General features: G+C 44.2%; 1 protein-coding gene across 1 annotated transcript; it reads right to left on the bottom strand.

Moving 5' to 3' along the window:
* Positions 1 to 20,280: 20,280 nt before the first annotated feature.
* olig3 (oligodendrocyte transcription factor 3) lies at positions 20,281 to 21,961 on the bottom strand. The gene has a single exon (XM_055029781.1). The coding sequence runs from the start codon at positions 21,793 to 21,795 to the stop codon at positions 20,902 to 20,904; it is 894 nt and encodes a 297-aa protein (XP_054885756.1). The 5' UTR covers positions 21,796 to 21,961; the 3' UTR covers positions 20,281 to 20,901.
* Positions 21,962 to 25,437: the final 3,476 nt, after the last annotated feature.

Genomic DNA, 25,437 nt, shown 5'->3' with positions numbered 1-25,437 from the left:
ATCAAATACCAGCTTTATCTTCATTAGTAATCCTCGTTTTATGAACATAACACAGAATTTGCTAGTAATTAAGGAACCTGCTCTGGCAGTGGCCCATATCGCCCACATCAAATATCCTCACCGTTAAAAACCTGTTTGATACACGACTGTTTAAATAAAGAGCATTTTTTCAGACTTACCAAAATAATTTCAATCTTTATAGTTCTATTTTAAAGCACTGGGTGTAACACAAACACAAAAGCCCTTAAAGACATTTTCTAGAATGTAGGAACATTTCTCCTACGTTCTAGGAGAATTAGGTCCAGTACTGGAGACACACGACTAAGAATCGATTTAAATCCGTCTTCTAAAGGTTTTGATTTGTGTCCGTTTAAGACGCCATCGTCCTCATTGTGTTTGAAGGGTTGCAGCTGACACCTGAAGGCTCGGCGCCTCCCGCAGGTGCTGGAGAATACGGCGCAAGATGGACCGGTGTCACTGGGGCAGAGGTTTGCGGTGGACCAGCGGATCCCTTCGGTCATTAATCATCGGACTGGACAGCCACGGACAGCACAGACCCGTCCAGCTCCTCTTGGCTGGACGGGTCTGTGCAACTGGATCGCAACCTGTCCTTAACCCGATCTGTGCTTCTTCTTTTATATTTAAGATTGCCAATTGTAATTCTTTAATATTCAAAATATCTTTGAGGATAAATTATATTTTGTTTCATTTAGAATGATTTATTAAATAACGTGATCTCTGACCAAAGGCAGCCTTTCCATTTTTCCTTTCAGTTTGTTATTGTCTGCAGTTTGTTCAATGTTAAACATACCGTAAAATAAACTATTTAATTTAAGTAAAATGTGGCAAGTTTATCAGTTTAATTTGACTCTACTTTCAAACTTCTTGTATCTTTGTCTCATGCTGGCTTCTAATGCTTTGGTTCAACGAAAGTGGGTAAGAAAAGATGTCATTCAATTAAAATTTCTGATAAAAAAAAAGTGTATTATAATTTATTGTAACTAAATTAATTTTACTTTCCAAAGCAAACTCTACAAGTTTTCAGTGAGAACTCGACCCATTTGCCTTAATTCTGAAAGCAGTGGTGTTTCTTCATGGCCTTCATATAGAATGAAGATTAAAGATTTCTATGTAATTTTTGAATATGTCTTATAATTGCCATAATTGGAAGCTGCAAAAACAAAGAAGGGTGAAAAGTTCCTATTTTGAACAGCAGCTAGATGGACCAAAATCTAGCAACGCCTCTGTCAATCTGGTGATTGACAGAGGCGTTGAGTCGATGGAGAAGATTTAAAGAAAACATAAGAACAAAAACGTACAAAAATCCACGGGAGCACAGGAAGTCGGAACAAAAACCAAAGACCTAAAGGAAAGGAGAACATGTGGCGAAATGAGTAACTAACAGGAGTGAGCAGCAAGGAGTGACTGATGATGAGGTGCTGAACTACTGAGAAGATGAATACTGAACAAAACTTAGCTGAGGAGCTAACTGAATGCAGGTGTGAGGGGAGAGAGAACAGTAAATAAATCTAGAGGAAGTAAACAGCGAGAATCACTCAGTGGCAACTGAACCAAAGCAAAACAGAACCGTGGATGATCCAAAGAAAGAAAAGGAATCACAGTAAACTAAATAACCCTAACAAAATTAGCCTCAGTGTGAACATTTGCTCCGGTGAGATTGATTTTAAAGGGATAATGTCCGAAAGCCTCTGAGACAATAACAAGTTGGAAAACAATCAAGAATCTGTCAGCGGCGACTTTCCCCCGCCTGCTTTGCTTTGCGGTACCTGCATGCGGGTCGGCCCGCCCATCGGGCTCTGGGGCTCCGCTGATGTGTCTATCGCTGACAGAACGAGACTATGGATTACCTCGCTCATTAATCACCATCAACATGGCAGCGGACTCGCACCCGACGCGCGCGCACCCAGAGAGCTCTCGCAAAAAAAAAAAAAAAAAAAAAAAAAAAAAAAAAAAAAAGGGATGGATGCCTCCACCGCGCAAACGCGCGCGCTCATAAATCTCTCCACGCGCGGACAGAGCGGTTGTGACAGGTAACTGGCCACCAACCTGTCCGCGGCCTAATCTCATTAGGGTCCCGGCATCTGGGCCTGCCCTGCCGGGAGACGCTCCGTGATGGAGCGAAGAAGACAAGCCGTTCAAGCGTATAATGGATGTCTGAATCGCGCGGCTTCCGTCGCTTTAATGCTTTTTGGACGAGAAATCTTGGAAGCTGCGAAAACAAAGAGGAGAAAGATCATTAAAAAAAAAAAAAAAGTCTAAAGGAGACGTGGCGTGGTTGGCGGTGTCACGATGACAGTCTCCGCGCACAGCGGGCCGCGGTCCCGGCCCATCCTGGAGCGCAGCGTCGTACCTGTCAGTTCGCGTACAGATGGGCTCCGGTTTTCCCCCAGGTACCTGAGCTAAATGCCCATCATTAATCACCACATAAAGCCCTCCCAGCGGGAGACGCCCCGGGTTAGGCCACATCAAGAAATAAATTGGCTGAAAAATGGCTCCGGACGGAGGCTGCGTCCCTGGAGAGGCAGGGAGAAGAAGCCTCGTCGAGCCCACTAAGTCATCTGTCAGCGAGCTTCAAGCGACATCATCATTCACTCGGCCCCGATCGCGCACCGGCGGTGCTGACAATCTCGGCTGTTTGCCTTCAGATTTGTACACATTCATCTTCTTTATTTGCCAAAGTGTCGTTATGTTTGTACAGAAGGGCGAGCTGAGCGCGCGGGCCGTCAGGGCGGATCTGGCTTTAAATAAACTCGTTGGAAATGCTCAAATAAAAAAAAATGTCCAAGTGCAGGAGTGTCAATCTCATCAGTCTCAGTTTTAAAGATCCCGCTTGTGGCAAAATACAAAGGTTTCACATGTGTCTGCAAACATCAACTTCCAAATCTTTCCACTGATTCTCAACAGATTCTTTGGAAATGTTAACTATAAGATTTGTTACCAAGCATGGAAGAAAACCTGCTGAAATGAAAGCTTCCCCACGGCATGACGGTGCCACCACCCTGCGGCGCAACACTACCGCCACCCCGTATTTTCCACCGTTAATGGCATTTTGCACGAGGGTCTAAAGAGCCAATAGGGATCAGAGCTGTGGATCTCTGCAGCTCTTCCAAAGCCAACATAGGCCTCCTGGCTGCTTCTCTGACTAATGCTCTCCTCCCTTGGCCTCTCTGATGCGTTTCTCGGTATGATTTCATTCGATTTTGTCTCAAATAACATCTCGGGGTTTGGAAATTAGTTTTAGTCAGAAAGCATACTTTTCAGATTGCTTTTACTTTCAAGATGTACGATTTTCTCGCAATTTGCAATACTTTCTGCTTGTGCGAAAATGCTAAATCATGCCAAGTGTCTTTGGTCTACTTTCTTTTGCAAATAGTACACCTTAAATAACACAGGTATGACTTACGAGTAGATTTTTTAGCAAGATATATTAGCTTGTTTTATGTCAATAATTATTTAAGATTGATGAAAAAGCATTATATCCACTGGGAGATTATTTCACTTACAGCATAGGAATAATGTCTTGTTAAAAGCAAAGTTATTTGCCAGCTTCCCCACGGCACGAGGGGAAGCTGGCAAATGCTTTTCAGGCAATAATTGGTCAATAATTAACTCAAAATCAAGCTGCTATATCAGTTTTGGTATTTGTGTTGTGAGCAGAGTGGACACCTCAGCACTGACACCGCTAACGCTAACAGAAAGCAGCAGCCTGCAGGCACAATGCTGGAAACCCTGAGGCCCCGGGCCCCTTCGAAGCCCACTGAGATCAAAAAGCAACGCTCAAAAGAATCCCAGACTAGGTGAAGAGCATGAGCAGAATAAGAGACGAATGGTTGGGAAGCGAGGAGGGTGGGACACGGGGACAAAGACCGCAGGACAGGGCTGCTGACTTCCGAAGACAACATCATCTTCTGAGGCCGGGCGTCCAAAACTCCCAGTCTGCCTCGGTCTCCCCTCCCGCCTTTCTCTGCCTGAATGTGGACAATGACTGTTTGCGTTTACAGAACCATAAATCAGAGGTGCCCATCGCCACAGAGCAGCTGGCACGTTTGCCAATAATTATAATTATTAATCATGCCGATTTCACGGTCTTCAGTGGGCCGGCGGGAGGCTGCACGGGACAGGGTGCGGCTGGCGCCTCCGGGACCGCAAGGCAGGCTGGGTAAGGAAAGGAGGGCGGGGGTGGGAGATCACAAAGAGCTTCAAAATGTTAAAACTTTGCTTTTCATAAAACATTTTTTTCTCTCTCTCTCTTCTTTTTAGGTTTAATCTCCAACAATTTGCTACTTTTGACACCCACCAGGCCAGGCTCCCTCCCTCACCACCCGCCCGCAACATGAGTTTTCATCTTCCGTCGTCCGTCGATGGCGGGGATATAAAAAGCTTCAGGTGATCCTTCCAAGCTCGGATCCTCTGGAGAACTTGTGTTTAACTGCTCGCATTCGTTCCAGCAGCTGTTGCCAGCTCCCTCCTCCTACTCAGACCCTCTGCTAACCAGCTGCCTTGCAGAGCCCAGTAAAGCACAGCGAGGAACTGCCAGCTTGAGTCATCTGCTTTTGCCTCCTACAGTACTGTAAATATGAGGATAACTGTATAATTAGACGGTTAACTAGTGGAATATGGTGTTTTCCTTGTTAAAACGTGTGTGCTTTGGGACGACGCCCGTGTCTGTTGCTAAACTTGAATGTGCCGGTGTGCGTGAACACATGCACTCCTGCGAGCGTGCGTCTGCAATCACACCGTCTGCAGCCGTCGGTCCTCTTACATGTAGAGTGTACACATCAGCGGCTGGACAGATGGTCGCCGATCAGCGGAGACCTAAACTCGGTGGCCCTGATTGGCGGCACGAACCCGGCGGATATCTCGAGGGCAGCGCGGTCCAGCTTCGGTCGGGGGTCAACACATGTCTGTGCTGGCACGGACGCCCAGTGAACAGATGTGTTTTACAAATCGGGAGACCGACAGCGGCTCAGATACGTCCTTCGCTTTCTTGTTAAGGCTTCATTCAACAAGTGAAACCAACAGAAACATTCCAGATTTTCTGTAGAGAGCTGAAAGCAAATAGATTTAAAAACAAACTGTTAGATGTGGGCAAAGCTTGCAAAAAAACTTTTGCAAGCTTGATTGTGTTAATTGCTCGTCTTATTTGATGTAATGGGAAATAAATATGTTACTTGTAAAAGTGCTGTGGGGTCAAAGCCCAGGGCAAGTTTAACCATCTGCCCCGTATGAATATTTTTTTGTTTGTTTGTTTAAAAAACAAATCTGTTTTTGAACGAGTACAGAGCTTTTTGCGTACTGAACATATTTCATTTTGTTTCATACCTGCACAGACCTGTCTGCACTAAAACATGCAGAACAGAGTCTGGGATTTCCATATTCTAATGGCCCCATTATGGCCCACTGGGAGCACTGGGGTGGCAGGTTAATAAGGGGGGAATGGCATCAACCCCATAAATAGCAACCAGGACAGTTTCACATCTTACCATATCTGCCATTTATATCGCCACAATATCTCTCATAAACAGTACATCTGCCATCCTTTTCTGATTGTCAAAGGAGCCTGAAACTGATGTTTCTCTTCCGTGAACATAATGTAAGAATTATCCAATCAATCAGCTTCATTTATTCCGGTAAGCAGATTTGGTTACAGTTAGGTGAGTCAACTTCCCCGCCCCACAGAAAGTTTGACATAAACACACAAAAAACATGAATACCACATGACTAAAAGTAACCAAGTAACTTATAAATAACCAATCCCTCAAAAATAATAAAATAAAAACCACTCTGACTAATACCAATACATGAATATTGTAACCCAAACACCAGGCATTTCTCCCTCACCACAGTTTTATTGCTCTCCCTAACTCTCCCATTCTTAGCTTTCCCTACATTTAGCACAAACATGTGCTAAATGTAGGAAAAGCATGCTAAATATCAAAAAGATATCTACTAAATCTATTGCGTTCACATTTCACACACAGCGTCACGTTATTCTCCACTTTTTTAGCACCATCATTCAGTTCCTAACCCTCCTTGCAGCCCTCATGCTTCTTCATACAGACTACAGCACTCACTCAAAGTAAAACATGACAGCGCGCTCAGCTAATGTCAAAGATGAGAATTTTGAATACAGAGGCATCACAGTTCTTGCCTTGGTAAAACTTCTGACGTTTTGTGATTCATTAGTTTGTTTTGAAGGCGCCAGGATTGAAACTCTCTCTTTCTGCGTCTCGACGGGAGGCGGGAAAATTGACAGCGAGTGTGACGGATGACCTCGGGTCAACTGTCCCTCCGTCATCTCCATCCTTCCTTCTCCTCCTCTGGCCGTCCCTCTCCTCTGGCTCCCCTTCGTCTCCTACATGCATAACACAGCATCCCCTGGGCTGGGCCTGTCGGTGGTGGTGGTGGGGGCCCGGTCTGGACGGGGGGGCCGGTCCAGGAACAAAGCACCACTCTCCCTCCTCCGTTCGGATGCCCACCCATCTTCCTGGGGCTCCAGCCCTCCAGGGAGAGTGCTCTCTGCTGAGCCAGGGCTGTTAATAGGCTGCTAATGAGGAAACAGACCTCTGTGCTCTGCTAACATCAAGACAGATGGATGCTCACGGCGTGTTTGTTTTAAACTCCTTACTGCTGTGATGGATGAGAAGGAGAAAGTATCTGGTCGGTCCTTTAAAAGGCAGGTGATTGGTTATAAATGATCAGAAATCAAAGACAAAAGGTTAAGTTTTGTTTAAATGTGCTCATGGAAGCCCGCTATAGCAGCTGTAACACAACTCTAACCCAAGTCACTTCACAGCTGCAGAATAAAAAGAGATTGACAAACATTATTATGATTACATAGACAGCGCTAGACTAAAATATGGTTCAAAATAAAACAAGAAAACTGCTGACTTTGCTTTGAAATGCCACCCAGTCATTACCATGATTTACGAAAGAAACAGAAATGAATGTCATTGTCAAAATGGAGGCGGTTTAGTGGGACAGCATGCAACCAGAATGTGTCCCGCTGAAACTAGACATTTATAACAAATGAACAGACACATTTTTCATTTTTCCGCTCTCTGGAGTCAAGTCGGACCAAGTTTCTGTCGCTTTAGATCAGTTTGGATCAACCATATGTTTGGAGAAATGCAAATGGAAATGCTTGTACCATCCCAACAATGAAGTGTGGCAGTGGCAGCATCATGGTGTGGGGCTGTATTGGAAGTGGAAGTGGTGTACGTCATTGAATAGATGGCTTCTTAAATAAAGGACATTATTTAGAAAAGCTGGAAGAACAGCTAAAGACATCAGACAGGTAAGTAAAGCTCAAGTGCAGGTTGGTTTTCCAATGACCCAGAGCAAAGCAGTTATTTCAGGACGATAAAGTTCATCTTGTAGCATGGTCAATATAAAACCCTGATCTCAGGCCTCTGGAGAAGTTTAGGGTGAATCAAAAAAGCCATGTGCAGGTACGTTATGTTCGGGAGAACAGGTCAGACCTCCAGCAAACTATTGGGGGAAGCTTGTTGAAAGAAGAAAACCCTTTACTTGTATGTAAACTTCTTTCACCTGTTATGTGTACAGTGGAAAATAAAACAAACCCACAGACTTTAGGATGATTACGCCGTCAACCTTTGACAGATGTCTTTCCTGTCCATTCGTCTCGCCTTCACTGTCCTGTCTGTTGCCTCGTTAGAGGAAGTGGCCAGATGTGATCGAAAGACACAACCACCGCTACTAAAGGAACCAACAGGACTAGGAAGTGTGCCTTTTCAAACTCCGCATTGCAACAGGAGGACCGACAGGAGGCTCCCGCTGGAACCCCCATGCAGTGCTGCCTCTGCCAGGCTGGCGGCTCGGCTGTGTCCAGCAGTTGGAGGCTAAATAGGCTGGTATTGATATGGATTTCTTTCTGGTCAGCCCCAGCAGAGAGCAGGGGGCCGTTAATAGGCCTCTAACGGGATGATCGGCCTGCGGTCGGCCCCTGCCAGGATTCATTGAGAAAGGGAGATGATAACAGATGGAGGCGCTGGGGAAAGGGTGGTCCTCTTCCTGTTTGACAGACAACAGGGATGATGCGGTGGGGGATGAGTGACAGCTCTGGTGAGGTGTCAGAAAGTGACTGTGCTCTGAGAGCGGCGTGTTTATGAACTGACTTTGTGTCTCAGCTGGGTTTTCCATTTGTTCCTGTTGCAACCAAAGACTCAAGTAAGTTTTACTGGCATTTTGTGCGACAGACCAGCGCAAGGATTCTGAAGAACTCAATATATGTCAAACTGCTTTTTCAATAATAAAAGAACCGCTGTAGATCTGTGTTAAATTATATGTTTTCTGCGATGAATAGTGGTCAGTGGTCCTTATGTGCACATATTTGTTCCCAAGATAAAATGTATTTTAGTCTCGAGAAGGGAACTGGATATTGTTTGTAATGATGTATTTGAAAAAGAAATGGTGGGAAAATACTGAAGGTGCAACTTGGTAATTGTTTCGAACTTGTTAATTTTTTTTTTGTACAATTGACCAAACTTTCTTGGGATGTCTTTACCTGGTTTGGACATTAGACAGAGATTTTTGCCCGTTCCTCTTAGTGGATGGTCCAGTGTTAGTTTTCCACCAAGTGTATTCATGTAGGTCCAAAAGTTTCATTTTGTCCTCATCTGAGTGGAGCACTTTCTTCCACATGCTTGATGTGTCTCCAATATGGCCGACGGCAAATTGAGGAAGAGATTTAACATGTTATTTTCCTTGCTTGACTTACATTTGTTTGGTTTATCATTTCTCCAACCTAGAGCTGTGGATCCTCCAGAGTTACCTTGGCTGTGTCTCTGGTTAACGTTCATCACCAGGTCAACCAGTTTAGTCTCGCAATCAAGTCACACTCTTCTCTTTTTTAGATTTAGGGAGAGGTGAAATCTGAAATCTGAGAATGATGTCACAGTTTAGTGCTTTCAAGAAATTATTTGTGTGTTGCGGTCGGTGATCAAGCTAGCAACTATCAGCAAAAATAAACCAAAACAATGACAACATTTTCATGATAATGAATTAGAGGTTGTACTTTAATGTACCTGCCTCTAGCTTAATGCAGTACAAATCCTCCGAAGTAAATATAAACTGCGGTTTTGACATTGGTTAATATATGTGGGAGTCATACTGAATGACAAACACAAGGAGGCTCTTACACCTCTGACTTTTGGACTTTTTATTTAAATTTCCAATTTAGATTTTAGAAATTTCAGCTTTCTCATTTAGGCTGAATGCTGAAACAAGTGCTTTGCTCTCTCAAATTTTTGCTCTCTGTATTTGGGCTCCACAGGAACAGAGAGCTTCTGCTTATATGTCCTATTTAGCAGGTAAGACATTAGTAAGGAAGATGGCTGCAGTCCGCAAAACTACTCCATTTTTTTTTTTCAAAGATTCGAATGACATCTTTATGCAATTTGGTTTGTAAATGTCTGGCATGACTGAAATGAAACCTGTTTTCACCTCTAGTATATTCTGGCTCTGCGTTGCTTAGCTCTAATGTTTGTAAGAGTATTTCACGGTGAACATCACTCGCAGTTCCTCCTTCATCTGGACCGTATAAAACACACACAATGGAGCTGAAATAAGGAGTTAGGAAAAACTTGTTTTATCAAATGGATGAACAACTCATCAAACTTTTTATTGCATTCCTCTAACCTAATTATTATCAGGTACAAAATAAAAACACATTACAAAATGCTACCCTGTTGTAAAACATATCAAATAAATAATTGTAGAAAACTATGAAGGATAAATTAGTTAAACATAACTCCACTGTTACCACTGTACAGTAGATCATAGTGGCACGCAAAAATAATTTACGCTACTTACTTGAACTTGATTGAGCCGAGACGCGTAATCCGCAAATATTACAGATGAACAGCCTTTAATGATGTGTGTCAATTTTCAGATCCTTATTTTCACTGCAAACACGCTCTCTGCTGCACATGCGTGCACACACACAGTGGACACACTTCCCCCGGCGTATGACTGTGTCCTTTCTGATTGGGTGAGCTCTCAGGGGAGTCATTAAGTCCAAAGCGTTAACATCTGCCAGACATTACTGAGCCAGAACAGTTGTGATTTGTCCATATGACGACTCTGGCCCATACGTCCACTGATTGTGTGTGTGTGGGTGGTTGCGCGTGTGTGTGTGTGTGTCTCAAAGGCTGCCCAACGGTGCTGTCACTTATAGTTTCACGCCCATGATAATGCGTGTCTGTTATTAGAGCTATCCCTTCCTTGTGTGTTTTCACGCTTCCCCACCCGGCAATGCATCCATACCTCAGGGCTTCCGAGTTAAGAAAAAATAATAATAGCATAGTGATATGAGAACAAAAAGGGCCAGCAGGTTTTGTTTTGTCCAGTATGACAATACAAATCTTTTTAGCGATAACGTTAAAGGTTTCATATGTAATGGCATGGTCCCAATAAAATATTTATGTTACCTTCAATTGTAATAACAACATATATGTCAAACATTACCTAAAAGAAATTTGACTTTGTAATCCGACACCTTGAAATTGGGTGATGTCTCTTTAAGAAGCTCCTGCTTTTTTCAGCAATCCGCCTCCAGCAGGTCATCACAACAAAGCCTCTAGATTAATCCAACTGCATTTCACTTTGTATAATCAGCTCAGTTCCACTGGGTGTTTGCTAATTGATGCCACTAGTCTGAAGGAGCACAGAGGAGCAGCTGCTGGTTGCCATGAAAGTTTGAAGGATTTCTCAAACATGCATGAAAGAATCAGCTATGTTTTTATGAGAAAATGACATTGTGACAAGATGTAAAGCTTATTATTTGCATAATAAGCAAATGGTGTTTAAAACTAGAACACGGTTATACTATGTTATCATTCCATTGTGACAAAGGAGCAATTGAAATGAACCAAAAAAGTTTATTCATGCTGATGACGAACATCTGTAAAGTTCTGCCCAGCCGTCTTTGTGTCTGTCTTTGCGTTGCCGACCGATTCCTTCCTGATCCAGATCATCATGAGGTGCTGATGCATCATTTGCTTGTTTGTTTGTTCTCCAACAAGCTGTCTGGGTGTTGATAATGTTGATATTGATCAAAACCACCAACTGTGACGGGAGCCGGCACCGGGGTCCGACCGCGCCAGCTGAATCCGGGCCAAAGGCAGGAGAACAACGTCTGCCTTAACATCAGCCCCAGTTAATGGGGAGGGCTCGGCGGCAGGCTGGCGGCTGGAGGAGCGGAGCCTTCGGATCACAGAGGCAGCGTCATGAAAAGCTTCAACAACCTCAGAGGTAGAGCCCTTTTCTTTAAACGTTCACAACACCTGGTCTCAGAGAGAGACAGAGGAGAGGTGTAACGTGTGTTTCTTCCTCTGCCAGCTGACGGATGACAGTAAGGTTAGACGGACCGTGTGGGGGGAGGAGGGGGCAAAACGTGGGCCGATGCCAAGCCACGTACCTCCAGTTGGAGGTTGTTATGTCTGCCTTTATGAAGCTGCCAGCAGAGATGTTAGATCAATTCCCCCGGGGAGGCCGGAGCTTGTCTTCTTTGAGTTCATTTGAAAGATAAACGCAGAGCTGAAACAAAGGTCTCTTCCTGCCCAGCCTCACTTCAGAGTACACAACAACTGTTCACATCCTAACAACGGATCGTCAGCTGTGAGATGGCCACAAAGTGTTGCTTTTTACTTTGCATGGTAGCGTTTTCCTGCAGTTATTTCTAACTAGAACCACCTTGAAAAAGACACTTATGGGTTGTTTTCCCACATTTTGTTGCATCACAACTACAAATACTGACGTGTTTAGAGTGTGCGGGATGGTTAGAAGAAAGAAAATCCATGTTTTTAACATTTATTTGCGGACACAAGTGGGAGAAGATGCTTTCAGTTCAGACCAGACCTGAACTTAATGATCCACATGCAACATGTTGATGTGTGTCCGACCCTCCCTTTGAAACTATGACTGGCTGTGAAAAACTATATGATTTCAGTTCTGATTTGACATTTTCTCCTTCAATAAGCATTTATGTATAATATTTTACCTACGGTATTTGTTTTCTGTTGTGTATTTAGGGTTTTTTTTATCGGGTCCCGTTAGATACGGACCTAACATTAAATTTTTTTCAAAGTTTAGATTTGACTGGTTTTGCATCATAAAGGTAAAAATGTTTCACATTGTGCTCAAGAACATTTGAGCTCCTGGAGTTGGAGGGCAGCAGTGGTCATTCAAGATGGCACAGAAAAGAGGAAATGTTTATTTTTTTATAGAACTGATGCTGAATAATGCTTGCCTTACTTCATTGGAAGGAGAAATGCTTTCTGAACAGAGTTTCTGTTCAAAATAGTTTAAAGCTAAAAAAAAAGAAAAACTTCTTCTCCACATCACAGAGAGAAGTTGTGTCGGTTTCGAATTCTCAAAAAGAAAGAAGAAAACTTGGTCGATAGTCCAAATCCTTTCATTTTAAAAGTTTTTGTCCCTTTCCTCCAATAAGAGAGACATTTTCAAACACATTTTTTAATTCCATTTCGGACCGGAGCCCACAAAGACGTGGTCTGATCTCTCTATTTGTGTTGTCTGTTCTTGGCTTCAGTCGTGGCTCGCTCTCCTCGCGATCATGTTTCACTTTGTCGCCCGGCTGCCCCCCCGCTGTGAGGGGACTGTCACCCAGCACTGTGCCAGGCCTGAAGCTGCCACACACACACGCACACGCACACACTCCTCTCTCCATCTTCAATATTTCAGAAAAAAAAAAACCTACTCCTTCTGCTCAGCTTTCCTCTTGTCATCATGCTGCAAGACTGGTTCCTCTGGGCAGATTCAAAGCATGTGGCGGCCAGAGATTTAGATAGATACATCTCTCCCATTAACAGCTGCTCCCTCGGCCTGCTCTGCTCCTCTTTCCAGGAGGCTGCTGGTACACACCGCATTATAAACACCCTCGCGTTCGCGCACACACGCACACACTTGCGCTGCGGTCCGTACATGGTCGGCAATCAAGGACAGTTGGTTTTGAGCAGTGTCAGGACAGTTAGACTCTCACAGGGAGTCTCCAAACTACAGGCGACTGGCACACAGACAAACACTCAGAGAGCACATTTACGGCCAAACACTGAACGCCATCTGTCAGTCACTGTAGGAGGATATTAATGCTAGCACACACACGCAGCACACACACGCAGCACACGCATACGCACACATGCAGGGGCTTTCTGTTTGACTGACTCTGTATTCAATACACAAATCTGACTCTTTAACAGGTCTGTGTGTGAACAAGTGGACATGTGTGCATGTGAAAAAAAATGCAATACGTCACTTATTTTGTTTAAAAAGAGAAGTTGTTTACTAAACAGTGATTGAAAAAAGAGGGAGGAAATAGAAAGTAGTTAAGAATGATCAACGGGCCTTCCAAACATTATTTTAACATCATTGGCTGAGTTTTGGATTAGGGTCTAATTTTCAACATGCTTTTCTGCGTTTAATAGAAAAACATCACAGGAGAATTTGAAGGGGTGGTGCAAAAATTTACAAAAATGAGCTGAAAGCTCTTGTCATTCTTATTCTCAAGAGTTGGAATACTCACAACTAACGCATAATTTATCGTACTCTCACATGAACGGCGGTGTGGAAAGAAAGTAGTCTTCTGCTCACAGAGTTGTTTTCTTTCTTTCTGCTTTTGCCTTTTGCTCACACTTAAATGCTTCAGATCGTTTTGGATCATTTTGGACAACTGAGCTGAATTTTTTCCAGGTCTATTGCTGCTTAATGTGCAGCGTCAAAAACTCACTTCGCCAGAACAGGAAGTTGACTAAAAGATCTCAGGAAGCTTTATGAGCATCTCCCATGCTCCATGTTTCTCAGCAATGTCTACCCACCGGCCTGCATTCAATCACTGTGCCAGCGGGTGGGTGGTGGTAGCACACATTACGTCTTAACTGCGTTGGGTTTTAACTCGCACATTCGTCACAACCTCAGGATGTGGACTATAAAATCAGCATCAAATTGAGTTTTGGCGATAATAGACTCAATAGTACTGATGAAATGTGAGTGGCAGATTTATATTCTGTAAAAAACGTTTTTTTTTCCCAATTTAAAAAAGGATTGAACCCAACATTCCACCTTGTGGAACACCTTTAGGTATATCAGATATGTTCCCAATTTGAACCAGCTATGTAAATTTCCATCAAATCCAGTATAGTTGTAATCCAAAGAGCTGAAAAGCCAAAGTTTCTATTTTCACCGGTAAGTTTTCCTATCCTCATTTATTTACAACGATTAAGTTATTTTGTGTGATTTATTTCGTGATTAAAACACATGCAGAGACTCTGAACTTCTACCTTTACAACAGAGCTCTAGTTTATGTAAATCGGTAATTATCTTGATCACAACAGCTTGAAACTATTACACACTGGGAAAATGTAGAAATATGAGTGAAATTATTATTTTTTTTAAAAATATCGAAAAATACACTTGACTCAACTGATATTTTATAAGTCAAAGGAGTTCAACAAGACTCACTGCTCAGAGTTTAGATTTAAATACACACTTTGAGAAATAAGCCACTTTAACAAAACAAAACAAAAGTAGAAAAGTGAGTGCATTGAAAGTGCTTGGGTTGGATGGAAGTGTGCAGTTTGTTCTTAATGATTTATAAACACCCCAATAATAAATCAGCTTGAACATTTGTTTTTTCATTATTATTATTATTATTTTGTTTGAGCGCCCCATGCTAACAGATGACACAGGCAACCTGACACAGAAACACACACACGGACGTCCTCCTGCAGGCCCCGTCCTCTCGCTTCCCGCGACCCCGCGTGGACAAAAGAACGCGTCAACACCCCTTTCTCCATCCACGCAATTAACATGCAAATGAGTCCAGCTGATGGCGACGGCAGAGCGCTTCTTATGATGGAAATATGCTTCCTGTTTTTGGCAGTATGGCTGAAACATTAGTCGATGGAATCATCTGAGGACACGAGGGAAGGACCCCAAGGCGCCCCTGGAGGGCAGGGTTTGAGAAGGGGAACACACCGAGGTGGAATCGTGGAGGGAATGGCCTTTGCACCTGCTTCACTTTAACACGCACACACATACACACACACACACACACACACACACACACACACACACACACACACACACACACACACACCACACAGAGAGAGAGAGAGAGAGAGAGAGAGAGAGACAGAGAGAGAGAGAGAGAGAGAGAGAGAGAGAGAGAGAGAGAGAGAGAGAGAAAGCAGGACCAGGCGGTTATAATCAGCCTCGTTCAGCCTGTCAGCCCCTCCAATAACTTATCCCCTCAACTGCTTTTGTTCTACAGCCACTCTGCTGATGCAGCGGCTCGCCTCTTATTCAAGACCAAATTTATTTGCAATTGCTGCCCTCGGGCCCCGGCCCCCGGGCCCCAGGGCCTCGGCCCCGCTCTGGTTCGCCGCCCGGGTGAGCAAACAAACCAGTGGAGAACCACTTCACCCCGAACCCGCGTCGACCCCGCGGCCATGAACACGGCGGCGGTGAAAGACGTGTCCGTCACAGGAAAGCCTTCTGTAATGAAATACAATAAAAACAAGATCAAATAAAATATAAAATAAAATGCGTCTCTGTAAATGAGCTGTTAGAGCTTAATAAAAACAAACTTTTCTGAGTTTCACTTTGGAGGGGAAAAAAGAGTCGGACACCATTTTGTCGCCTTGTCAGCATCCTTGTCCAAGTGTGTGAGCAAACGCGCGCGCGTCCTCGCGCGTGCGCCCGAGGGGAGCGCGAACAAAACAGCGCTGCTGTCAGTGATGCTGTAAGTGATGCTGTCAGTGATGCTGTAAGTGATGCTGTAAGTGATGCTGTCAGTGATGCTGTCAGTGATGCTGTAAGTGATGTTGTAAGTGATGCTGTAAGTGATGCTGTCAGTGATGCTGTAAGTGATGCTGTAAGTGATGCTGTCAGTAAGTGATGCTGTAAGTGATGCTGTAAGTGATGCTGTCAGTGATGTTGTCAGTGATGCTGTAAGTGATGCTGTCAGTGATGCTGTAAGTGATGCTGTAAGTGATGCTGTCAGTAAGTGATGCTGTAAGTGATGCTGTCAGTGATGCTGTTAGTGATGCTGCAAGTGATGCTGTCAGTGATGCTGTAAGTGATGCTGTAAGTGATGCTGTAAGTGATGCTGTCAGTGATGCTGTAAGTGATGCTGTAAGTGATGCTGTCAGTGATGTTGTCAGTGATGCTGTAAGTGATGCTGTCAGTGATGCTGTCAGTGATGCTGTAAGTGATGCTGTAAGTGATGCTGTAAGTGATGCTGTCAGTGATGCTGTCAGTGATGCTGCAAGTGATGCTGTCAGTGATGCTGTAAGTGATGCTGTAAGTGATGCTGTCAGTGATGCTGTAAGTGATGCTGTAAGTGATGCTGTCAGTGATGCTGTCAGTGATGCTGCAAGTGATGCTGTCAGTGATGCTGTAAGTGATGCTGTCAGTGATGCTGTAAGTGATGCTGTAAGTGATGCTGTCAGTGATGTTGTCAGTGATGCTGTAAGTGATGCTGTCAGTGATGCTGTCAGTGATGCTGTAAATGATGCTGTAAGTGATGCTGTAAGTGATGCTGTAAGTGATGCTGTCAGTGATGCTGCAAGTGATGCTGTCAGTGATGCTGTAAGTGATGCTGTCAGTGATGCTGTCAGTGATGTTGTCAGTGATGCTGTAAGTGATGCTGTCAGTAAGTGATGCTGTAAGTGATGCTGTCAGTGATGCTGTCAGTGATGCTGCAAGTGATGCTGTCAGTGATGCTGTAAGTGATGCTGTAAGTGATGCTGTAAGTGATGCTGTCAGTGATGCTGTAAGTGATGCTGTAAGTGATGCTGTCAGTGATGCTGTCAGTGATGCTGTAAGTGATGCTGTCAGTGATGCTGTCAGTGATGCTGCAAGTGATGCTGTCAGTGATGCTGTAAGTGATGCTGTAAGTGATGCTGTCAGTGATGCTGTCAGTGATGCTGCAAGTGATGCTGTCAGTGATGTTGTCAGTGATGCTGTAAGTGATGTTGTCAGTGATGTTGTAAGTGATGCTGTAAGTGATGCTGTCAGTGATGCTGTAAGTGATGCTGTAAGTGATGCTGTCAGTGATGTTGTCAGTGATGCTGTAAGTGATGCTGTCAGTGATGCTGTCAGTGATGCTGCAAGTGATGCTGTCAGTGATGCTGTAAGTGATGCTGTAAGTGATGCTGTCAGTGATGCTGTCAGTGATGCTGTAAGTGATGCTGTCAGTGATGCTGTCAGTGATGCTGTCAGTGATGTTGTCAGTGATGCTGTAAGTGATGCTGTCAGTGATGCTGTCAGTGATGCTGTCAGTGATGTTGTCAGTGATGCTGTCAGTGATGCTGTAAGTGATGCTGTAAGTGATGCTGTAAGTGATGCTGTCAGTGATGCTGTAAGTGATGCTGTAAGTGATGCTGTCAGTGATGCTGTAAGTGATGCTGTAAGTGATGCTGTCAGTGATGCTGTAAGTGATGCTGTCAGTGATGCTGTAAGTGATGCTGTCAGTGATGCTGTAAGTGATGCTGTCAGTGATGCTGTAAGTGATGCTGTAAGTGATGCTGTCAGTGATGTTGTCAGTGATGCTGTAAGTGATGCTGTCAGTGATGCTGTCAGTGATGCTGTAAGTGATGCTGTCAGTGATGCTGTAAGTGATGCTGTAAGTGATGCTGTCAGTGATGCTGTCAGTGATGCTGCAAGTGATGCTGTCAGTGATGTTGTCAGTGATGCTGTAAGTGATGTTGTCAGTGATGTTGTAAGTGATGCTGTAAGTGATGCTGTCAGTGATGCTGTAAGTGATGCTGTCAGTGATGCTGTAAGTGATGCTGTCAGTGATGCTGTCAGTGATGCTGTAAGTGATGCTGTCAGTGATGCTGTCAGTGATGCTGTCAGTGATGCTGTAAGTGATGCTGTAAGTGATGCTGTCAGTGATGCTGTAAGTGATGCTGTCAGTGATGCTGTCAGTGATGAACCCGGAGCGGCGCGCAGTAACAGGTGTGTGCTCTTTGGAGGACCAGTCGTTTGTCAAGCCTTGTGAAAAGAGGAGCTGATGCTCGCAAGTCCCTCCAGTAATCAGCGACAAAAGACACTCAGAGGCTTCCGTGTCACTCAGCTTCACCCAGACGCTTTGTTCATTTGTGGCTTCGCTTGTTCTTCTGTTTGCAATCGTAAGAATTGAGGACTCTTAATTTTTGTTTTTTCTTTTTTTTCTAAACGCCTATTATCTGCTTTTTTATTTCTCATATTTCATCGTTTTTAACGTGATGAAAATAAAACAACAACAAATTATAAATATTTAATTTCACAAAAATAAATTCGAATCTTACTCCTTTTTTTGGCCACATTTATTTAATTTGTCCTAAAATTAAATTTCCCTTAATATCTGATTTGTCCGTCTGCTTCACTAGAGGCGGATCTAAACACCATTAAGATTTTGAAAACAAAAGTTTAATGAGAATGCTTCTCGCAAACTCTTAAGGAGAGAGAGAAAAAAACCCAGGATAATCTATAATCTGCCATTTGCTCCTTTTCCTTTTCAGTACCCGATTTGCATGTGTATTTTGCCCGCAATTTCCACGTGCATGATTGCGTGATTTCTGTTGACGCACAAAGGGCCGCTGATGGCCGCCGCGGCAGCAGCGGCTGTGTCCGCTTTCCTCGGGCTCCTAATTAGCCAGAATTAAGAAGTATTTCTCGGCCCATTGAAGAGTCCATTTCCTTTGAAACCCCGAGCATAATAAACCTTAAGCAATTACCCCGACTCATGACTATTAACTCGCAAACCACCAGCTTCCCTTGACAACATCCTCCTCAGTGTTTGCGCGGTTAAAAGGCCACTGCGGCTTCCCAGCTATTTACATCCCATCTGGCGGCCCGCGCAGCGGACGGCCGGGCCGCGCTCATTCCTGGAGACAAAACGAGGCGCAGCAAACCAACTCTTTCACTCTTTCTCAACTTGTGTTTTCTTCCCGGCCGAATAAATTACAAAAGGCCTTCTCAATTCACTTTTATTCAGTCTTTCTTTATTATTTTTCAGCCCCCCCTCACCACCCTCTACTTAATCCACACACGCATTTGCATGCGGCGAGGCGGAGGAGGAGGAGAAGAGGTGAGGTGGAGGTGGAGGGGGTTGGTGTGAATGTATAATCTTCTACATTTAGCAGCCTGTAATCCCGACGCCTTTCTCTGATGTGATTTAGCTCCTCTCGGTCCCCCGTGAACAATTAACTTGTAATCTGCACAAACACACATTCTGTCGGCTGCGGAGATGAGACGGCAGGGAAGACCCCTGGGAGCCGGCGGACAAACCGCTCTGCGCTTCCCCAGGCGCCGCGCGTCCCGTCTGATGGAACTGCTGCAGCTGCTGCAGCTGCTGCTACTACTGCTGTTACTGCTGCTGCAGCTAATACTGCTACTGCTGCTGCAGCTGCTACTGTTGCTGCTACTGCTGCAGCTGCTGCTGGTGTTGCTGCTGTTGCTGGTGGTGCTTCTACTGCTGCAGCCGCTACTGCTGCTGATGCTGGTGGTGTTGCTGTTGCCGCTGTTGCTGCTGCTGCTGTCCGTCTCTCCATCCTGAGCACGTTGAAATGTACGATGTTCATTCAAGATTATTGTGCGACTTGAGGCCTCCAAGGAACAAGAAAAGAAAAGACAGTTTTAAAAATGAGGAAAAAGAAACAACGAATTGTTCTGAGAATAAAATGCTTTTTATAGAGATGATTGAAAAGCAAGATGTTGAAAAAAAACTTTGTACTTCGGGCAAATTCTTCTTCTTATTATTATTATTTGTATTATTATTCTTATTATTACTATTATTATTATTATTGTTATTATTATTATTATTATTATTATTATTATTGTTATTATTATTAAAGTTTAGATGGAAAGGCTGGTAGAAGTAAACTCATTTAATTCCTCTTTAAAACTAAAAGTTTATATATATATATATATATATATATATATATATATATATATATATATATATATATATATATATATATATATATATATATCCGTCTGAGAAATCTGTAAAATATTTTTCATAAACATATTTGAAATGTTTTTGTGTGGCTAAATCCCTTCTTTATTTCTTAGTGTAAAACCGTAGATGTACAATATTGTGGAAACGCGTAGCACATTCAATAATAATAATAATAATAATAATGTTTAAATTATGAAAGAAAAAAGGCAGCGCTTATGATCCATAATTGCAATTTTATTGAAACTTCTTCCAGGAACGCTGGGTGATAATAAATATTTGTTTGAATTAGTCATCAACAATGTACAAAAATAAACACACAGGGTCTCTGGGCAAAGTCTTTTCCGCAAAAAACAGTAATGCCGAGATCATTCCACAAACATGCAAGAAAAAGAAACAACCTTTTTATATATTTATATAGAGAGAGAGAAAGAAAGAGGGAAAAAACAGAACTGTTGTACAACCAGAAATGGATCTAAAACAGTTTCACTCCAACTCATTTCAGCCAAACCCCATAAATCTCTTCACTCTCGCCAAAGTGTATAAACTCCTTGGTACAAGGCACGGAAAGCTTTCTTCGTTTTTCACAAAATGACGCCTGATACGAAACCAAAAGCAGAACGTTCATCAGCCTCCGCCACTTGTCACAACGCGCCGTCAAAACTAAGTTCAGCCAAACACCGGAGGAACGTGGCGTCCTATTGCGCATCTTCACCTGCGAGGGCTGAAAAGTCAAGAGTCAGTCTTTGTATGTCCTTGTTACAAGGAGGTTAAATTTCTTTTTCTCTTATATACGTTTATCAAGAAAACAGACTAAACGACAACATGCATCCCATGCCCTGATTTTCTTTATGTACAAGACGTCAGATCGTCTTTCAGTCTCTGCTGGGTGTCGGACATCATTTCAGGCCGTCCTTCCCTTCCCCCGTGAGTCTCGTCAAGCCCGTGGAGGTGATGGGGATGTGCGGAGGAGGAGGCACCTGGCAGATGGTGCAGGGGCAGGGCAGGCCGGCCCAGTGCTGGAAGCCGGAGCCCAGCTGCAGCGCCGGGGGCGCCGCCGGGGAGCCCTTCATCAGCGCATGGGGCGCCCTGATGGACGTGAGTCCGGGCAGCGCGCTGGACAGCGTGGAGGACGTGGAGGAGGTCAGCGCGCCGCCGAGGAGAGGGTGCACCTGGTGCGCGGCGGCGGCAGCGGCTGCCGCAGCGGCCGCGGCCGGGACCGCCGAGTGTCCGCTCGCGCCGGCCGCGTGCGCCACGGTCCCACAGTGGAAGGCCGAGTGCTGCCCGCCGTAAATCTCCCCCACCAGCCGCTTCATCTCGTCCAAGGAGCTGGTGAGCATCAGGATGTAGTTCCTGGCCAGCAGCAGTGTGGCGATCTTGGAGAGCTTCCGCACCGACGGCCCGTGCGCGTACGGCATCACCTCGCGCAGCCCATCCATGGCCAGGTTGAGGTCGTGCATGCGCTTCCTCTCCCGGCCGTTGATCTTGAGTCTGAGCTGGTACATTTCCTCCTCGGTGACCTGCTTCTTCAGTTTGTACTTGTTGCTGCTGCTGCTGCTGCTACTGCTGCTGCTGCTTCCCACCGACGCGGACTTCGCGTCCACTGCGCGCAGGTGCTCGCCCCCGGGTATCTTTTGGCGCTGCTGCTCGCCGCTCTGCGTGGAGGAGGTGACGGAGGAGCCGACGTGCTGGTGCAGGTGGTGGTGGTGGTGGTGTGGATGGTGATCTCGAAGAAACATGCCGTCCATGTCCGGGGAAGAAGCTCTGCTGCTCGGACTGGAGTCTGAATTCATTTTATGGGTTTGCTTCCGAGGTTGTCAGGAAGGAGGTCGCTGCCGGCTTCCTCCCTCTCTCCTCTCCTCTCCTCTCCCTCCCCTCTCTCTTGTCACTCCGTCAGTCGGTCTCTTCCTCTGTTTTCCTGAGCCTTTCTACTCGCTCTGATCGCCTGATGTCGCCTGCGTGCGTCCCGTCCCGCTCTGCAGTAGCCGCTTTGCTTCTGTGGCTGCCGACTTTCTCTCTCCCCGTCTGCGCCCGAGGAGGACACTCATGGCGCGTATTTATACGCGGGGACAGACAAAAGCGGCTTTCCCATTCACAACGCCTGGTTAATAAGAGAGTGACGTGCCGGCGCGAAAGGGGCGGCGTGCTTTGACCGCGCTGCGCGGCGATCCGCTGGCATTGTTAGGACGCTGCCAGGGGCCCAAAGCGCTCCGCTGCTGTGGCAAACACAGGAACAGGCCGGTCGGTTTTTAAAGCAGTGCATTTAGTGACCTTACAGCCATAACATCAGCGCACAAAGTTGAGCAGTTTCATTTCTGAGGTTTTGCCGAAACCACAACAAACATTTACGCAAAGCCGAGTTGCGCGTAAGACCTCAAGTAGCCCATCATTTTTCAAACTAATTTTCTCTAGAAAACAATAAACATTAAAGTCACTTGGGAAAAAAAAGAAAAACTTAATGAAGCCTATCAATAGAAAATGCACAGGACTGGGAAGGGAAGTTGTTCCATTCATCGGTTTCATGCGAGACAGTTGGGCTGATCCTCAGTGTAGTGAACACAGACTGCCCAGTCCCTATCATCATAATAATAATAATAATAATAATAATAATAATAATAATAATAATAATAATAATAATAATAATAATAATAATATCATTCACATAGATTTGCAGGAGTAGTGGGAAACAGCTATACATGTAAAATGTTTCACACAATTAGGAGAAAGTTCAGTAAATTAAAATATCATTTTAACTGAATATAGATTCAATTTATATTTTGGCCCTCACTACAAACTTGCTCTACATGATAGACTTTATCGACCTGACATGTGGAACAGCAGCTCAGGTTTTCAGTGACTTGGTTTCAGAGCTGAGGACATAAAAAACTGTTCAGTTCTGATGAAAACTCTGAAAACATCGGAGATGATCTGAAGGATCTACTTGTTTCAAACCAAAGAAGCATCTCCAAGGTGTTTGTATGTGCAACACCAAAAAAAAAAAAGAAAACAAACAAGATTTAAAACATGCTATTCTTTTACAAACATGGAGCTGGTGCAGGAATATGAACTAAAATGGTCCATTTTGGTCAGGCCTCTTTTTGCATGAGCTCCAGCTGCCTGATTGAATAAAGACACATTTACAATAATCTAATAATTTAGAGAAGGGAGGGAAAAAAATCACGCTCCATCTTTGTCTGTGTGAAAATTAAAACAATGCTTGATTAGGAAACTGATCTGCACCTCAAATGCATCCAAACTTTGTGAGTCCTTCTGAAACGTGAAGAAGAAGACTTCATTGTCTCGTTTTAAGTTCCTATAATTACCTTTAGCCTAAAAGGAGAGTGGAGGAAATGATGTTTCTGAACCAGACTAGATCCATTAGCTGTGTTTCACCAGAACAGAGCTGAAAAATGTCATAATGGAACCTTAACTTGTGGCCGCAATTGTTACTTGCTCAAACCAAAATTCTGATCTGAATAATTCTGAAATTGTTACTATGGCTTGAGCAAAACAATAAAAAAAATAGCTGTAACAAATTAGAGGAAGTTTTTAAACTTGGTTAAAAATTTTTTTTTAAATTCAGCATAATCCAGGTGAAATCGGAGCAACAAAATGTACACAAAATCGTACCAATTATAGGGAAGTTTCACCTCAACACACTTAGACGAACTGAAATACACCTCATAGTTACAGCATCCCATTGTAACGTACGCATAGTCTTCTGAAATCAGCAAATAGCTAAGACAAAACTTGACCTGGATCAAACCCAGGATCTTCTGCAGACAAATGATACTTTGTTTGGCTGGACTGTGTTGACCTTCTTATTGTCACCAGCTCTGAAATCATATGGGAGTTTTTCTGTTTACCTTTTTGTCAGTCAAAAACACAGAATAGCTCAATTTGTTGTAAAGTAAAAGCAAAATTTCTGGTTGCAAAAAACAAACAAACAAAAAGCAAATCCATAAATATAAAACACCAACAGATTGAGTGAGAGTATAAAAAAAAAAAAAAAAGAAAAGCAGTGGCCCGTCTAAAATGCCACAGCTGCCTGGACGGACTGGGCATGCTCAGTGGAAGCGCTGAGAGCCTCTGCCTGCTCTGAAGGGTCCACTCCAGACCTGTTTTGTGGAGGTGGAGTGGAGAATCGGGCCACCAAACAAAAAAACACGTGGAAGTAGCCGGAGCACCCTTCCTCTGATCGCCACATCAACATCCCTCCATCTGTCATCTGTCCGTCCTGTCCGTCTGCACCCTCCCACCCAAACTGCCCTCCAAAACTGGATAATAACATCTGCCTCTATCCTTCCCCGACCGGATCCCCCGGGTAGAACAGTAAAAATGTGTATTCACGGCCTCATTGTCGGCCCGGAAAAAGGAGCGTCTCCTCATAAAGGTGCTGCCAATGCGAAGGAAAGTGCTGGTCGTCTTTGCTCTCTCCTGGTGGCATTTGAAAGTGTAAAGCTTTGAATACCAATTGCTTGAACTGGACATATGTGAATCCGCTCTAAGCCTACTAATCCTGTCCCCAAGTGTTTCTTTGTGCGTGGAGCAGCCTCACACATCCAAGAGAAAGTGTTCCTAATCCGGCCAATGTGGAGAAATGTTTGAATGAGCTGTGTGTGTGTGTTTGTGTCAGGTATTAGCTTGTGCAGGGACACAGTGATTTTTAAAGTGCTGTTTTTCAGTGTGTGTGTGTGTGTGTGTGTGTGTGTGTGTGTGTGTGTGTGTGTGTGTGTGTGTGTGTGTGTGTGTGTGTGTGTGTGTGTGTGTGTGAGGCCTTTAGCTGCACACCACCAGGACACTGGCCTAAATGAAGGCAGTTATTCAGCGTTCTCCCACCCTGCCATCGCAGCGGGTTGCCCATGATGTGCTCTTTTCACTGCGTAAGCTCCTCACTTTCCTTTTATTCCTCTGTTTGTACGTCTTCATCGCTCCACCCCTCTTTCTGGTTCCCTTCTGGTTCTGCCTGTTGTCTTCCTTCTTACAGAAAAAAAGAAATCAAAAAACGCGCTCTCTGAGAAGCAGCTCCGCCACTTTATCGGACAAAAGTTATTGTTGTTTATTTTTTTTCTGCTAATGCTGTTAATATTATAGGCCCGTATTGGAAGTAACAAACACAAAGAATGAAATAAACAAAAAAATTATTCACACATTACTTTATGTGAAAAGCTTGAAAGACAGAGCTGTCCTTCTTTACAAAAGACTTTGGAGGTATTTACACTCTCTATAACCTGGCTTTTACACGTTGATAGGAATCACTGAAGTGTCATGAATGTTCCTCAATAGTGAGTTGTTTGCATTTCCACAGACATTCAATGAGAAGACCGCCCTGCCTCAGAAACCTCTGGTCTGCTAAACTGTTGCTGAGGGGAAAGGAAATACGAACCCCCTTTGCACACACAAAACATGATGATTTTAACAAAAACCAGTGATTC

The sequence above is a fragment of the Poeciliopsis prolifica genome, unplaced genomic scaffold, assembly GCF_027474105.1.
Source record: "Poeciliopsis prolifica strain line A6 unplaced genomic scaffold, Auburn_PproV2 SCAFFOLD005, whole genome shotgun sequence".
Lineage (NCBI taxonomy): Eukaryota > Metazoa > Chordata > Actinopteri > Cyprinodontiformes > Poeciliidae > Poeciliopsis > Poeciliopsis prolifica.
This window is presented reverse-complemented; position numbering and strand designations above follow the sequence as displayed.

What these genes read in the sequence shown, in the direction of transcription:
- olig3 (XM_055029781.1), bottom strand. Translation starts at nt 21,795, where the DNA reads ATGAATTCAGACTCCAGTCCGAGCAGCAGAGCTTCTTCCCCGGACATG.